Source organism: Anoplophora glabripennis, unplaced genomic scaffold (assembly GCF_000390285.2).
Source record: "Anoplophora glabripennis isolate ALB-LARVAE unplaced genomic scaffold, Agla_2.0 scaffold257, whole genome shotgun sequence".
Taxonomy (NCBI): domain Eukaryota; kingdom Metazoa; phylum Arthropoda; class Insecta; order Coleoptera; family Cerambycidae; genus Anoplophora; species Anoplophora glabripennis.
Genome location: NW_019416380.1, coordinates 354,688 through 373,388, shown reverse-complemented (window position 1 = coordinate 373,388; position 18,701 = coordinate 354,688). Strand labels below are relative to the sequence as shown.

The 18,701-nt window shown below is 30.0% G+C and overlaps 1 protein-coding gene across 1 annotated transcript in view; it reads right to left on the bottom strand.

Moving 5' to 3' along the window:
• LOC108905294 (putative protein kinase C delta type homolog) overlaps positions 1 to 18,701 on the bottom strand; it is a 213,780-nt gene that overhangs the window by 176,940 nt on the left and 18,139 nt on the right. Inside the window, exons 2-4 of the mRNA XM_018708099.1 lie at positions 9,797 to 9,981; positions 5,090 to 5,205; positions 4,946 to 5,031 (exon numbers count right to left, since the gene is read on the bottom strand). Coding sequence (XP_018563615.1) covers positions 4,946 to 5,031; positions 5,090 to 5,205; positions 9,797 to 9,981 — 387 coding nt within the window. The remainder of the gene's footprint in view (positions 1 to 4,945; positions 5,032 to 5,089; positions 5,206 to 9,796; positions 9,982 to 18,701) is intronic.

The following is an 18,701-nucleotide window of genomic DNA, read 5'->3' as shown; positions in this document are numbered from 1 at the left end:
CTTATACGCTTTTCAAACAACGTAAAGGAATCTCTTCCTGTTTTGAAATAAAAAGCACTTAAAATACGATCAGCACTGTCGGTCGTAGATTAGAGAGGATGAAGCAACTTTACCCGTTTTTAATGGGAACTTGCCATTAAGTAAGTAAATTACTGACAGCGCAAATTTAAAAATATAAACAGACTGTATTTTTTTTTTATTTTGGGTGATTCACAACTTATCCCGACAGTTTTCGCGTTATAAGAAAATATTTACAAATCTCGAGAAAAATATTTTAAGCTGTTATATTTAAAAGCACAAATTCAGTATTACTGTGGTTCTCATACCGCTGTTATTACCGTGGTTGATTGTTTATGTCAAACTTAGTGTTCATAATGGCATTTTAAATTATTGGGGCGCCAGCAAAACGATAAACGAGATTGTTATTCAAAAAATAGTATAAAAAAACTAAAAAAACGCTTACAATCGTACTCTCCGAATCCCTTCCTGATCCCGGGCATTTCCCCAACAGCTTATCATGGCATTTCTTGTGGACGGCAGTTTGACAACCTGTAACGAGTAGTCCGGGTCAGTAATTTGCTGAAGATGCACCTTTTAATCCACTTACACTGGCACTGATAGCCTTGTTTTCCGAAACCCCAGAGGAAGTCCTTGCAAAAGGCACAAAACGTCGGTTGGCGGAAAAATTTGGCCACGAACTTGTGACCCTTGGATTCATGTAACCTAAAATGGGATTAGATTGTAAAATATTTCTTAAGTAACAAAAAGGTTATGAGGAAACTAAAAATATGAACTTAAGTATAGAGAAAAACGGTTATTATTTTTGCCAACACGATAAACAGTGCTATGCAAAGAAAAATGTTATCTCAATAAGGTAGTAGATCAATCTCAGCAGTTAAAGCATTAGTTAAAAAAATTAAAGGATAAAAAAATTCGAAATATTTAGGTGATCTTGAAAAAGCTGTAACTTCGGGAAAAATGGTCGTAGAGCAATAAAAAAAAGCAAATTGAAGTTTGAAGTTTCTAGTGTCTAAAAGTCAAAATTTTTTATCATTGGTAACCATTAAGAAATCATAAGAAATCCAGTGGCAACAAATTTTCAAAATTTTTGCGTTCCTTTCAAAAAGTCTACGGGTTTCAATCATTATTTTTTTTTGGCAGTCCCATCTGTTAGCTCTTTTAGTTTGATTCATCGTCTTTATACTCCAGAGTAAATAGAGTTTGAACATTCAAAAAAATATTAGTAGACATTATATTACACTTCCATGAAGTCCAAAAAAATTTTGATTTTCGAAATTCTTTAATATTTTGGGCTGGGATCAAGATAAAGAAAAATAAAAAATACTACCCTGTAGAAAATTTTTTTTCCAACAAATGATACTTTTCACTTTTTTCGTCCGAGCTATGGGCAAAGACTGCTCGGGAATTCGCTCTTTTTTCATTAAGTAGAGCTTATTTTTATGGAAATCACGGTCAGGGAACATATAATAGTTTTATAAAAAAAAAGCTATCTTAAGAACAAAAAGGCGTAGGTGATTTATCTTTTTTTATTTAATGTAAAAAGAGTGAATTCCCGACCTGCTTTTGCCTGGCCCTGAGATATTTTGTTTATAACGCTCTTTTGCAGGTCCTACTTTGTTAGTGTAAAGGGCAACCAACTTTTTGAAATTTTTCTTTCAAAACTTGAGAGAAAATAATAATTAATAGATTAGCAATATTTTCGTTTCTTTTTTTAACCTCAAATTATCTCATAAAAACCCTCAAGTCATGTTTTTAAATTAAAAATGTTTATTTCGTAATAATTAATTTTTTTTTTTTTGATTAAAAAAGTTTAGCGAATATCCTTAAACACCTAAATTTTTTAACTTTTTTTAAATCAAGTATCTTGCATCGAAAAAAAAAAGTCTTATAGAGGAAACATTTTGAAATTTTCTAAACTTTGCTTATATTTTCTGTACGATCATTAATTCCCAAGTATGTAATTAATTGATCAAAGCCAGAAAGGTCATTTTTGCTTTTAACGACACTAGAAACTTCAAGAATCAATTTGCTTTTCTTTGATGGCTCTAAAATAATTTTTCGTTGAGTTACAGCCTTTTGAAAATTCAGGATTTTTCTTATTCTTTAGTTTTTGTAACTAGTTTGTATAATATTCATGTCATAACAGAAAACGGTACAGACTTAGAAATCAGAATGACATCAAATATTGAAAAGTGCACATTTCTGTATTCTTCAAAGAAAAATCGATGATCTAAACAAGTGATCTATATGTATCTTGCGTAAGTTACATTTGACGAAACGTTTTTATTTTACGTATTCTAAATCGAAATAAAGTCTAACCTCCTTTAATACAACAGAAGCCTGTTTGAAATTGTACGAAGCCATAAAAATGTTGAAAATTTTCTGTTCTACTATATTCAACCTACTACTTAGGCAAATTTAATTTGTTCAATAATCTCATAGTCAATAATACTTTACATCTATACATATTATGTATACTTTAATCCCTCAAAATTTACAGCTCTGTTTTTTATGTTTAAAATTTATTTATTGTATTATCTCTAGTAATTTGATTATTTTTTAACAAAATAATGGTAAAGTAGATACGAATAAGGATAAAAAAATTAAATTCAATAATTTAATGCAATAGATAAACTAACAACTTTTCCATCGCATCCTTAGTTTTCAATATACAGGGTGTAGATAAATAAATGCGAAAAATATAAAAAAAAATCTCATTTGAACACCCTCTGTGAAGATAAAACCGCTTAAAGAGAGTGTCAAAAAAGTAGTTTTTAATATTTTTTTGAAATACCAAAAAAGTGATATTTTATTTAAAACACAGAATGTCAAAGTAAAACCACTAAAATCACTTATTTTGTGGCAAAAATCGAAAGTTGTACGCGTAACAATCAATAAAGAAAACTAATTAATTCTTTTTTTGAGTACTGTGAGTAAAAAAATTGTTTAAATATGTGAAAAATTACCTTCTACGTACACTATTTCTTCTTTTCATCTATTACTGATGTTGCTATTACAGCAGCACGCGAGACTTTAAAGTAATTAATTGTAGTATTATTTCTGCAAAGTTAATTAATGGATATTCTGAATATAACCAGAATAATCAAAATACTTTACGAACGTCAAAGCTTCAAACTCTAAGCGGTTAATCACAATAGATATAAGTTTAATGAATGATACATTTGATGAGTATCATAGAAATAATCCTCGGTAGAATATTACTAATAACGATTTTAAACTACAATGATCCTTTGATGATTACAATGATGTTTTGACCCTCTAATATATTTTTTCTCAATTATCGTTACAATACGCTGTTTTTTAATAGAAGCTTATAGTATTTTACTCAATAAAAAAATCATGATTATTAATTAATGGTAATTTATTTGCCGTCTAATATCATTGAATAAAATTCCATAACAGTTGAATGGTTAATAAAAACGTTGTAAACAATAACACTGCTCGATTAATTAAAAAAAATATCCATAGTACTGAATCGTATACAGGGTGATTCAGTCATAATATCATTAATTTTAACCACGTAGACCTAATACATACAGAAAATCGAAAAAAAAAATGTATTCGACTTTTTAAAAAATGAGCACCCCTTACTCCTGTTAACTCGTCGCCCTACTTCGCAACAGGGAATGCGCGGACTACAAAGCGTTCGAACGTTGAAGCGAAACAGCAGATCTCCCCAGTCGTCTTTAACATTGCAATTGGTTTCAAAATCAAAGTGCAGCGACTTAACAAAGTACTGTAGACGGATGAGTGAGTTTTTTTAACTGTACTGTCATTAGAAGTGGGTAGGTACCATACTCTTTGAAAAGCAATAAGTCATTAGATATATGTACTACAAACTTAATAATTACTTGAATACTAAAAACTCATATTCAATTATAAAACATAGTAAAAACTTTAACAATATTGAAAACACTAAATAACCTAACATTCCAAAACAATTAGGTGTTATCCTTATACATTTGTTTTTATTAACAAATGAATAACAATTAATATTTAAAATGCAAAAATATCTTATCATTCATAAGATAAGCCAAGGTAAAAAGGTCTGTTTTTGTCGTTCACTATTAAAAACATAGTAAAAACATGGTTAATGACCGAATCCAGTAGGACAAGATTCACTCGATAAACCTTTGTAAGTCTGAAAGGGAATTTAAATAATGATTTGATAATATTTTTTCGGCGTAAATATGCATTTTAAAATTGTTTTAATCGCTTATTCGTATTCTACTCATTTTTCCTTTATAGACAAGCAAAATTGCAACGCTAGGTCGCTTAGTTATCGAAATTAAAAAAACTGGCGTAGAACCAGGTCAAACATGGTAAGTTTTATTAAGCATGTGATTGGGCATATGAAATCGTATTTTACGAAATTTTTTGTTGGTCGGGATCTTTTTAATTTCGAAAAAATAAAAAAAAATAAATTTTTATGAGAATATGTTTTTTAAGGTCTCCACCGTTATATCTCAAAAAATAATTGTACTATCAAAGTATTTTTTTTAAATTAAAGCAGACACAATAGCGCTTTTAACAGTACTAATAGATTTTATAAAACTCGCTTTTTCATTCGCTAGAAATTAGGAAAACTTGATATTTAAATTTTGTGTAATACAATTTTCACCAATCGATAAACTTTTATATTTATAATTTTTTTTATATACATGCAGCGAAGAAAATGAAGCCCAAACATTACATAAATTTTTGAAATAATTAGTTTTTTCCTAAAGCTTATAGTNCACAAATTCAGTATTACTGTGGTTCTCATACCGCTGTTATTACCGTGGTTGATTGTTTATGTCAGACTTAGTGTTCATAATGGCATTTTAAATTATTGGGGCGCAAGCAAAACGATAAACGAGATTGTTATTCAAAAAATAGTATAAAAAAACTAAAAAACGCTTACAATTGTACTCTCCGAATCCCTTCCTGATCCCGGGCATTTCCCCAACAGCTTATCATGGCATTTCTTGTGGACGGCAGTTTGACAACCTGTAACGAGTAGTCCGGGTCAGTAATTTGCTGAAGATGCACCTTTTAATCCACTTACACTGGCACTGATAGCCTTGTTTTCCGAAACCCCAGAGGAAGTCCTTGCAAAAGGCACAAAACGTCGGTTGGCGGAAAAATTTGGCCACGAACTTGTGACCCTTGGATTCATGTAACCTAAAATGGGATTAGATTGTAAAATATTTCTTAAGTAACAAAAAGGTTATGAGGAAACTAAAAATATGAACTTAAGTATAGAGAAAAACGGTTATTATTTTTGCCAACACGATAAACAGTGCTATGCAAAGAAAAATGTTATCTCAATAAGGTAGTAGATCAATCTCAGCAGTTAAAGCATTAGTTAAAAAAATTAAAGGATAAAAAAATTCGAAATATTTAGGTGATCTTGAAAAAGCTGTAACTTCGGGAAAAATGGTCGTAGAGCAATAAAAAAAAGCAAATTGAAGTTTGAAGTTTCTAGTGTCTAAAAGTCAAAATTTTTTATCATTGGTAACCATTAAGAAATCATAAGAAATCCAGTGGCAACAAATTTTCAAAATTTTTGCGTTCCTTTCAAAAAGTCTACGGGTTTCAATCATTATTTTTTTTTGGCAGTCCCATCTGTTAGCTCTTTTAGTTTGATTCATCGTCTTTATACTCCAGAGTAAATAGAGTTTGAACATTCAAAAAAATATTAGTAGACATTATATTACACTTCCATGAAGTCCAAAAAAATTTTGATTTTCGAAATTCTTTAATATTTTGGGCTGGGATCAAGATAAAGAAAAATAAAAAATACTACCCTGTAGAAAATTTTTTTTCCAACAAATGATACTTTTCACTTTTTTCGTCCGAGCTATGGGCAAAGACTGCTCGGGAATTCGCTCTTTTTTCATTAAGTAGAGCTTATTTTTATGGAAATCACGGTCAGGGAACATATAATAGTTTTATAAAAAAAAAGCTATCTTAAGAACAAAAAGGCGTAGGTGATTTATCTTTTTTTATTTAATGTAAAAAGAGTGAATTCCCGACCTGCTTTTGCCTGGCCCTGAGATATTTTGTTTATAACGCTCTTTTGCAGGTCCTACTTTGTTAGTGTAAAGGGCAACCAACTTTTTGAAATTTTTCTTTCAAAACTTGAGAGAAAATAATAATTAATAGATTAGCAATATTTTCGTTTCTTTTTTTAACCTCAAATTATCTCATAAAAACCCTCAAGTCATGTTTTTAAATTAAAAATGTTTATTTCGTAATAATTAATTTTTTTTTTTTTGATTAAAAAAGTTTAGCGAATATCCTTAAACACCTAAATTTTTTAACTTTTTTTAAATCAAGTATCTTGCATCGAAAAAAAAAAGTCTTATAGAGGAAACATTTTGAAATTTTCTAAACTTTGCTTATATTTTCTGTACGATCATTAATTCCCAAGTATGTAATTAATTGATCAAAGCCAGAAAGGTCATTTTTGCTTTTAACGACACTAGAAACTTCAAGAATCAATTTGCTTTTCTTTGATGGCTCTAAAATAATTTTTCGTTGAGTTACAGCCTTTTGAAAATTCAGGATTTTTCTTATTCTTTAGTTTTTGTAACTAGTTTGTATAATATTCATGTCATAACAGAAAACGGTACAGACTTAGAAATCAGAATGACATCAAATATTGAAAAGTGCACATTTCTGTATTCTTCAAAGAAAAATCGATGATCTAAACAAGTGATCTATATGTATCTTGCGTAAGTTACATTTGACGAAACGTTTTTATTTTACGTATTCTAAATCGAAATAAAGTCTAACCTCCTTTAATACAACAGAAGCCTGTTTGAAATTGTACGAAGCCATAAAAATGTTGAAAATTTTCTGTTCTACTATATTCAACCTACTACTTAGGCAAATTTAATTTGTTCAATAATCTCATAGTCAATAATACTTTACATCTATACATATTATGTATACTTTAATCCCTCAAAATTTACAGCTCTGTTTTTTATGTTTAAAATTTATTTATTGTATTATCTCTAGTAATTTGATTATTTTTTAACAAAATAATGGTAAAGTAGATACGAATAAGGATAAAAAAATTAAATTCAATAATTTAATGCAATAGATAAACTAACAACTTTTCCATCGCATCCTTAGTTTTCAATATACAGGGTGTAGATAAATAAATGCGAAAAATATAAAAAAAAATCTCATTTGAACACCCTCTGTGAAGATAAAACCGCTTAAAGAGAGTGTCAAAAAAGTAGTTTTTAATATTTTTTTGAAATACCAAAAAAGTGATATTTTATTTAAAACACAGAATGTCAAAGTAAAACCACTAAAATCACTTATTTTGTGGCAAAAATCGAAAGTTGTACGCGTAACAATCAATAAAGAAAACTAATTAATTCTTTTTTTGAGTACTGTGAGTAAAAAAATTGTTTAAATATGTGAAAAATTACCTTCTACGTACACTATTTCTTCTTTTCATCTATTACTGATGTTGCTATTACAGCAGCACGCGAGACTTTAAAGTAATTAATTGTAGTATTATTTCTGCAAAGTTAATTAATGGATATTCTGAATATAACCAGAATAATCAAAATACTTTACGAACGTCAAAGCTTCAAACTCTAAGCGGTTAATCACAATAGATATAAGTTTAATGAATGATACATTTGATGAGTATCATAGAAATAATCCTCGGTAGAATATTACTAATAACGATTTTAAACTACAATGATCCTTTGATGATTACAATGATGTTTTGACCCTCTAATATATTTTTTCTCAATTATCGTTACAATACGCTGTTTTTTAATAGAAGCTTATAGTATTTTACTCAATAAAAAAATCATGATTATTAATTAATGGTAATTTATTTGCCGTCTAATATCATTGAATAAAATTCCATAACAGTTGAATGGTTAATAAAAACGTTGTAAACAATAACACTGCTCGATTAATTAAAAAAAATATCCATAGTACTGAATCGTATACAGGGTGATTCAGTCATAATATCATTAATTTTAACCACGTAGACCTAATACATACAGAAAATCGAAAAAAAAAATGTATTCGACTTTTTAAAAAATGAGCACCCCTTACTCCTGTTAACTCGTCGCCCTACTTCGCAACAGGGAATGCGCGGACTACAAAGCGTTCGAACGTTGAAGCGAAACAGCAGATCTCCCCAGTCGTCTTTAACATTGCAATTGGTTTCAAAATCAAAGTGCAGCGACTTAACAAAGTACTGTAGACGGATGAGTGAGTTTTTTTAACTGTACTGTCATTAGAAGTGGGTAGGTACCATACTCTTTGAAAAGCAATAAGTCATTAGATATATGTACTACAAACTTAATAATTACTTGAATACTAAAAACTCATATTCAATTATAAAACATAGTAAAAACTTTAACAATATTGAAAACACTAAATAACCTAACATTCCAAAACAATTAGGTGTTATCCTTATACATTTGTTTTTATTAACAAATGAATAACAATTAATATTTAAAATGCAAAAATATCTTATCATTCATAAGATAAGCCAAGGTAAAAAGGTCTGTTTTTGTCGTTCACTATTAAAAACATAGTAAAAACATGGTTAATGACCGAATCCAGTAGGACAAGATTCACTCGATAAACCTTTGTAAGTCTGAAAGGGAATTTAAATAATGATTTGATAATATTTTTTCGGCGTAAATATGCATTTTAAAATTGTTTTAATCGCTTATTCGTATTCTACTCATTTTTCCTTTATAGACAAGCAAAATTGCAACGCTAGGTCGCTTAGTTATCGAAATTAAAAAAACTGGCGTAGAACCAGGTCAGACATGGTAGGTTTTATTAAGCATGTGATTGGGCATATGAAATCGAATTTTACGAAATTTTTTGTTGGTCGGGATCTTTTTAATTTCGAAAAAATAAAAAAAAATCAATTTTTATGAGAATATGTTTTTTAAGGTCTCCACCGTTATATCTCAAAAAATAATTGTACTATCAAAGTATTTTTTTAAATACAGACACAGACACAATAGCGCTTTTAACAGTACTAATGGATTTTATAAAACTCGCTTTTTCATTCGCTAGAAATCAGGAAAACTTGATATTTAAATTTTGTGTAATACAATTTTCACCAGTCGATAAACTTTTTTATTTATTTTTTTATATACATGCAAGGAAGAAAATGAAGCCCAAACATTACATAAATTTTTGAAAGAATTAGTTTTTTCCTAAAGCTTATAATTTGGCAACAAGCGATTATTCCATAGCGCGCTAAACTGATGCATGGGGCGTTCAACGTAATGTGTAATCTACATAGTGTACGGCTTGCGGGATTTGGAGTAGGTACGTGCCTAATAAGCAGTAACAATCATCAGAATATATTAAGTTTTTAAGACAATGGAGTTGTAAGAAAACTGTGCGGGATGATGACAAATCTGTAGTACAAAGACCTAGAATTCAAGATTTGTTATTTTTTTATTAATCTGCGACCATTTTTCGCAAAGTTACAGCCTTTTGTAGGTCACCTAAAACTTTAGGATTTTTTTACCCTTTAATTTTTGCCACTGGTGCGTTTAAATAAATGTGAAGACTACTATCCTTAGACCACTGTACTACATTCATTAAGGCTTTTTGATCCAGGACTACTCAAAAAACATTATCTGAGCTTGGGTATACACTTTAAAAAAACACTAGGTGTGTTAATTAGTTCCAAAACAATACCGCCCTCGAAAGTCCGTCGCATCAAAGGCAAAAGGACCTAAACTACATGCGCCTCACTAACCTTTGATGTTTGACGGCGCCCCTCCGTCTCGTTATCATCCGGCCCCGGGCCCTGTGGAACTCATCTTCGTCGGAGTCCAAGGAGGGGGTTTTTATTAGAGTCGAGGTGGAGTTGGAGCTGTGGTAGCCCGAGGAGCCCTCGACCACCCTGTGCAGCGTCACCTGTCTTGGAGGCCGGGATTTGCCCTGGAAAAGATGTTGCGTGGGTTAGTTTAGTGCTTTAATATTAATTAATAACATTAATATTTTTGGAGTACCACAAGGTTCTAATCCAGGCCCTCTTCTCTTTTCTATTTTTATGAACGACACTACTACCTTTTTCAGTTGCCACAATTTGATGAATATGCACACTAGGTACTTAAATATTTCTTCTTCTGTGTCAAGTGTCGATATGGAAGTGGAATGGTACCTATGATTTAAATCTTCTAAGTTTAAATACTCATTTTCGCGCAAAACGAATTCAATTCCTTTCAACTATGAGATTGATTCGGACAATTTGACACTACCTAAATCTTAAAGAAGTTCACATTAACAGTACATTGACTTTCTTAAATCTCCTTAGAATTTAGTCTCTTCAAGTCTGAAGACATTGGGATTTGTGATAAGACAAGATCGCTGGTCACTGGTTTGTATTACTTATGACGTTTATACATATAAACTTAATAGACTACGCGCAGAAATTTTTTTTTAAAAATACCTAGTTATTCGATTAGATGGTAAATATCCATAAAGTAGCTGTGGCTATAAGCTCTTGTTTAATAATCTAAAATTTTTACATGTAATGTTGACTGTTCAGGAATATTAAACTAACTCTGTACCTCAGAGCTAAACTGTATCAAGTGCCAAAAATTAAATTTTACAGGAGAGAGATTTAAAGATTTAAATTTTGCTTATCATTCCATAACTTCGAACTCTTACTTCTCCTTGATAGAAAAAATTAGTATGATGTGAAGTTATACGTCTATTTTAATATTACTTATTGTAATTTAAAGAATAATTTTCTATTCGTATTTTTTTTTTCGATAAAATGGAGTTAACACTATTTGGCACAAACATGATTTAGGGATTTTATATTAAAATATTTACTAATTGTGCGATAATACACGATGAATGTGGATATAATACTAAAGTAAACCAACATGATCTTGATATGTGTGCAGTTAACACTCCGAAGTCAAACTAATAGAATATTAACTCCACATACACCTGTTTGGCTCGGACTAAATTGATGTAACAAGGAACATAATACTGTGGAAATGAAACACGCTTAATATTAAATACACATACGATTGTCTAGCTTGGAGACAGGTTGGGACTTATTATTATTTAGCACTGTCTATCTTCGAAAGTATCATCAGTGGGAGTTATTACTGTTTAGCACGTGAAAGAGCATAAGAAACTGTGTTGGGCTGTCAAATAATCCCATTTTCGTAAAAAATGGAGTTAATACAGTTTAGCTCTGAGGTACAGAACTAGATTTTTCAACCGTAAGACCTGCTAGAGACGCTCCTATTTCCTATTACATTTTATTATTTGACTGTCACCAGTAATACAGGATTACAGTCTTCCACGCCTTTGATATTCATATTGAGTTAAACGTTAAATGTTTGTATTCTGCACTGAGAAACATCAGAGAATTGTAAGTGCCTATTTTTCGTCACTAACTTTATATCATACATACAGGGTTGGGCAAATGTGTCGGAACACCTGTGTACAGTATGGACCATAGCAAAAGCGGTGACTGATGGTGTTATCTCTAGAATCCATAAATGCTTAGTTGTTAATGGGGGTCATATTGAACACTTATGACTTTTTTAAGTCATTTTTTTATATTAGTGCATTAGTATTATCAATATGCATAATTAAAATTGTGTATTACTATGTATGAAGTTGATTTTTTAGAATTCTTCTTAACTTTATTCTGCTCATTGATGGAAAATTGGGATATGTCTCATTAAAAACTGAAAGTGTTCTGCTTAGAATCCCATTGCAACGTCTGTGAATAAATAATAATAAATAACTGATGACAATTTAGTTGTTTGTTTTGAAGTTTTGCTAAAAATTCCACAGCTATCCTCGCAAGAAATTACATGATTTTAGGTGATTACACAAAAAATAGTAGATAACTTAAAAACTAGAAGAGATAGGTGTAGGGAACCCTGATACCGTTCGAAAGAGAATAAAATTGTGTATAGAATATAGAAAAACATACAGGGTGTTCCATTTAAAAAAACGATTTATGAAGGTTTCAAGTTAACTAAACTCGGCATTAAATTTCTAGCATCCTGTAAGCAATTAAGCCACTTTGAAAGTATGGATGGGAAGCTTAGGGGTCTAGCTATCTCCCCTATAAATATTGTTGCTTTATCTTTCTTACTATAAAATACACATGGTTTGAAGCTAGTCACTGTTTCTTTCCATTTCTTTGAAAAAAATTAAATATCTCGAAAACGGTTAATTTTAGGAATAGGGAAACTTCACCTAAAATAACACGTAGAATCCAAAATTGCAATAATATATAGGGTGTTCAATTTAAAATAGGCAAGTTGATGGCGAAAATAAAATGAGAAAACCACATCTCTTGTGTTATACATGATTAATCTTTGTCAAGTGTGATAACAGAACAGCAAGAATACAGTTGTTTCTTTCAATGATTACATTATTTAACAATCTCGATATATCAGGTATCTGCTTTTTGTGTTAATTATAATTAGTCACATTTTTAATTTGAACAATTATTTATTACTAGGTATTTACTAGATATTGGTTAGTGTAATTCAATGTTAGGACACGTTGCTCATAGAAGAGTTGTTCCCTGCAATATCAACAGTTGGAATGTAGGGGTTAGATACATTTTGCATACCTTTTTAGTTTTTAATTATTTAATCTTTACCTTAAAGTAAAAATGTGGGATCTAATAATAGATACGTTTTTTAAAAATAACTTTACAAATATTTATACAGGAATTTTATGTATATACACTAATTTATTTATTTATTTATATAAGAAATGACATACTCAATTAAAGAAAAGTATTTACGTAGCCTGCAAGTAAATAATATGTTCAAACATAGACGCAAAGAAAAAGTTGGGTTTTATTTATAATCCGAAACACTGACATCAAAAGTTTAGTTTTTTTTTTTTTGGAGAACTGTACTGTACAAATTGTCTTCTTTCCTATAATATATGTATATTATGCTAAGAACTTACCCATGATCTTTTACTTTTAGATAAAATTTCGTCAAATAATTCGTCCATAAATGCAGATCCTACAAACGAAATTAGTTGTTTGAATTGAAAGATCACTTCCGAACATAAATGTAACAAATATCTGTGGTCCCCACACAATTTTTACAGGCCAGATTTAGAGCTTTATATAACATACAAACAGAATTTTATAAAGCTTGATAGAATTTTTTTTTGTCGCGAAAAATCAACAGGAGATTTGTAAGAAATTTGAAGATAGATAAAAATAAAAAAGAATGAATAGAAAGTACGTCATAAAAAATAAAATAGTATATTTTTCAAGATGCATTTTCTGCTAGTTTGTGAGAAAATGCTTATTTTTTTCGTGACCTTGATGAATTTATTTCGGAATTATTAGTTTCCCTGGATTTTATATGTCTTATAGAAATAAAACCAAAAACGTCGACAATAACAATTATATAGGGTGTTTGTAAATAAGTGCGAAATATTTTGAAATATTCAAGAGAAAAAAATTAAACCATTAAAATTTGAACATCCTGTACCTCGAAATCGAAGAATTTTTTACCCACATTCATATTTTCAATGTTGAATTGCATTTTTACTTTGGCCATAATAACGCTTTATTAAAAAAAGACATTTAAATAAAAGTTTAACAATTTTTAACACTACAATAAAATATGTTTTTTTCCCTCAAAAACGGTGTATCCTACGAAAAAATTTGAAGAGACCAATTTCATTCAGAACTGATAGCGGATTTCTCAAAAAAAATATATCAAAACGGAAAAAAGTCAGTGGCGTATCATTTTTTTGCACGCCACTGGTGCAAGTAGAAATATTTGGATCCCCTTAAAAAATGCACATATATCCCTCCAAAGCGTTTTTCAAATTTCGAGTGAATATCTTTAAAACTCTGAAACAATTAATAAAAATAAATAAAAAATTAAAATTTAAACACTGTATCTAGGAAACGAAGCATATTTCGGCCTACGTTTAGATGAACTTTTCTTCACAACACAACTTCGGCAACCACCCCCTAAAATATTTCGCACTTATTTACAAACACACTGTATAAACTGATTTTCTTTGCACATGACTAACAATAATTTTAAAAGAGAATTCCTATCATCATATACACAGGGTGATTTCACTTTAAATACAGAAACTACAGAACTAGATTCATTGCCAAAAATAAGTAGAGTTTGCTCTACAAACTTTTTTCCTGCGGGACTCGGTATTCGATGTTAAAGTTTACAAAAACATATATTTTCTGCTGTATCTTCATAAGGGCGTTGACGGAATTGAATGAAATTTACTACAGCGTAGTCACCTTTTATTGAATGTAATATGAACCTTGTGGTTTTAACCAGTGGGGGTGCCGCCCCATTTTCCTAAGAAAAAATACGCCATTGGCGTTTTTTTGTAGAAATAATGTTACATTACCCCAGGAAGAAAGTTTGTAGAGCAAACTCTACTTATTTTTTTGCAACTAATCTATTCCTGTATTTAAAGTGAAATCACCCTGTACATGAATAGGAAAACTTATTTTTTGCTACAAAATATTTAAGCAGAATAAAAAAATTTACAGGGTTCTCCATTTAAAACTCCTTTACCAAATATCATCTCGAAAACCAAACGAGATATTAAATCGTTAAAAATTGTATATGAAAAATTTTTTTTATCGCAGAGCTATGATAAATAGTGCAATTTGCACTGGAAATTATCAACGCACACATTTTTTAGAGAACTTAGATATCTTTTTTGGTTTTCGAGATATCTAGAGGTTTTAAACGCAACTCCCTGTCTGTGGTAAGTAGACTTGTTACCAAGAATATTATAAATTTTTTGACCATGTGACCAAATTGAGTAAAGTGATATTTATTTACAAAATACTTCCTTGTTTATTATATAAAAAATATAACTTTTTAGCTTTCATTGTATAATAAATATATAAGCTTTTAGACAATAGACGTCTAGACTCACCACAACTCCTAAATTTTTTATACGTCAAAAAACATTCCTTCAGGTAAACACAGATGATCTTCGTTTAGCTGCAACGCTGTTCTGAATAATCGTGATAATGTTGTTGTCGCTTTCGTATACCTACTAATTTTAATCTGAATAGCAATTAACTCTGCCGCATATTTGCTTAAGATACTAAGTACATGTAAATACCAGTACTAACGTAAAAAGTTTTATATTTTTATTAGTCTACGGTTAAGGTATGTTTCCTGCGAGGTTTCCATAAACAGCGTTAACTAAAAAGAATATTTGACAAAACAAATAAACGATAGGCAGGCTGATAAAACTAAGTAGGAACGTCAATTAAGGGGTAAGTCACAGGTATTCCATTTGCAAGCTGTATCAGATCGCCAGGTGTAGAATTAATACCTGTTCAGTACAGTTGTCCGTGTATTTCTGCATGTCATTTGTGGGATAAAAGTGAGATGTCATGGTATTTTATAATTTTACAATACTTTGTATAATCTTAACGTATAGACTGCTTATTTGAAGGAAGATTTTTGACATTTCTTTATTATACATATTAACAAATATTTGCCTTATTCATTTCAAGAGAATTCCACTAAATAGAACAAAACGATATTTCACCAAGAGTTTATATTTATGTGTACAGTCCGTACGATATTTGTTGAGGAAGACCCTGCGTCACTTTATTGGAATTAACCGCATTCGACACCCGAGGTAGAAATACATTCGCGGCGTGGCGTTTACCGTAGCAGCTTGCAGTGGACATTGTTTTGCAGTTACGAAGGCTTTATTCATGCCGAGTATGTATCCCATTTCATCGTAGTAACAGTTATTTCATGGTTAAACGTTAACTGTTAAGATATAACGTGTACATTATTTTTAACACGTTATCCTAAATTTTAACAGTTTCTTAAAGGCGAGGAATTTGGTGTCGCTATAGTTTAACGTACGTGTTATTTGTCTAATGAAAATGGACGGCTTGTTAAATTTACATTTACTAACCAATTTTATAAACGCTCATCGAAGGTAAGTTGTAAAATTTATGTAACTTAAGTATTTACCATAAAATTATTGTTAGGTTAGATCAAAACATCAACCGAATGATGAGAGATCTAACAAGGAAACTACCTCAACCCGAACTCTCCGATTTCCAAGATTTTTATATATGTTGTAGAACATAAAAAATTAAATGACATTTTTTTGGCAGAAAAATATATTTAGGGGGTGAAATACATCATCAAAGTTCGCTCCCCAAAACAGCTTTTTCCAAATATCTGGGATTCTAATCAATATTTTGAAATGAAACGAAATGGAAATTGCTTCTTATAAAAAAAAATATTTAACATGAGATTCCGTGTTCCGTTTTTTATTTCAAAGAAACATTTTTTATATATAAAAAATTCATATTTCCTCAAAAAGAATTAAAAATATTATTAACAAATTGACAAAATTAATTTGACCTGTTTCGGGGTTTTCGTTAATATCTCTTCTTAGAGGGTGAACAACCCTCTAGTGCGAAAAATGCTGTACGATTAGAATTAACATGGCAAAATAAAAAGTTTCTACTTTTTCTCTAATCATACGAATAATTTGTTCTATTAGCCTCAAACGGATTTAAACGGATGCAAACTACCCCTCATGTTCACCCCCAAAAACAGTATTTCTGTGATATCTAGGGTTCTAATCAATATTTTGGAATGAAACAAAATGGAAATTGCTTCTTATAAAAAAAAAACAGATGTTTCACAAGTAATTCCGTGTTTGGGGGTTGCAACCCTTATTTTTTATGTCAGAAAAACTATATTTTCAAACATTTTTTGTATATGAAAAACTCATATTGGCTCAAAAAAATTAAAAATATGATTTAAGTAAACAAATTGACAAACACAATTTCTCATTTTAGGGGACGAACAACTACCCTAGTGTGCGAAAAATGTGTGTACGATTAGAATTAACATTTTCCAAGTTTTCACTTTTTCTCTAATCATACGAATAATTTTTTCTCTTGGTCTAAAACGGATTTAAACTGATGCAAACTACTCCTGATGTTCACCCCCAAAAACAGTATTTCCGTGATATCTCGGGTTCTAATAAATATTTTGGAATGAAAAAAGTAGAGAAAAAGTAAAAACTGTTAATTTTAAAATGTTAATTCTAGTCGTACAGACATTTTTCGCACGCTAGGGGGTTGTTCACCCCCTAAAAAAAGAGAACATAAATTTGTCAATTTGTTTACATAAATCATATTTTTGCCCATTACTTTAACCCTGCTTGATATTTACCTATCATACATGGCATAAAGTTTAGATACTTTAGAACATATTAAAAAATGCTACAAAATCGTTCATGGCTACTACCAGAGGCATGCATACGACAGGGGTAGAGGGGCAGTTTCAAATTCCTAACTTCTACCCCTCTGGCGGAATTTTTATTTTCCTACAATTTTTCAATTATTCAATACTTTCCATGCAATAAACTTACTATTCCTTCATAGCGGTAAAGTAATTATTTCTCGAGATTTTTAGGGCTGCACAATAATTTTAATTTTATTATGTAATTTATTTATCATATTATTATTATTCAAGTCGGTGTCTTCTGTCATGGGATTGCATTGCATTAGTTGAATTACCAAACAGGGTTAAAGTAATTGGCAAACATAATTTAAAATTTTTTAAATAAAAACACCTTTGTAAGTAATCATATTTTATCTAAGAGTTACGTGTCAATTCTTAATATTTTCAGCCCAGGATTATCCAGTTAGCGTATGTACAATTATTAGTGAATCACCCTGTATAGTGCAATATTAATTAATTATATTTTCATAATTATTAAAAATTGGCAATTAGAAATAGAAAATATTACAAATGTACTTATACGCATAACAGTTACATTTAACCAACTAATTTTTTTACAAAATATATTAATAATTTATTCCGTTAAATTCAGTTGTGTTTTTTTTATCTATATTCATTGGAACACAATATTTTAGAACTTCCTCTTCCTACACACACTATAACACATTCCTATTAACATGTTCATTAGAAACTACCTCGAAAAGCTAAATACAATGTTTTTACTAGTCTATTTATAGAAGTATGCGATTTTCCAGATTTTACAATATTCCCAGTTACATTGTAAACAGATTTATGATATATTTCCGTGTTAATCAAATGCAAATAATTTCCTGATAAATAAATAATAATTCTGTAACTGGTGGTTACCAGGTACATAGGCTACAGCGAGGGGCGATCCGCTAAGGAAAAAATTTACGAAGATTACAAAATTTCTGAAATCTCTTGTAATGTATCTGCAGATTTCAATATCGATTAAAAAAAAATTACAAATTATTATTTATTATTAATTATTTTGTATGAATGGAATTTATTCTTCTTCAAAATGGTTTGTATGCTAGTTCGATTATGCCTCGTACTTAATGTAGAATCAAGATGAACTTGTCCCAAAACTGCAACTTCACTAGCTTCATTAACTATAGGTTTTTCAATTTCTCGTTTTTTATTGGCTACGTTCCTGTCTCTTGAAATTTTTTTACTAACTCTAGAACATACTTCCTCCTGACATGTCGATCTTGATGTTGTTCATTATATAGCTGAGCTATTATATTCGCACATTTATTGTTCATAAAGTAAAGCGAAATGATATCTACCCTTTCCGCAATGGAATAAACCATAGTGTTTAATTTTCAAAAACACAAT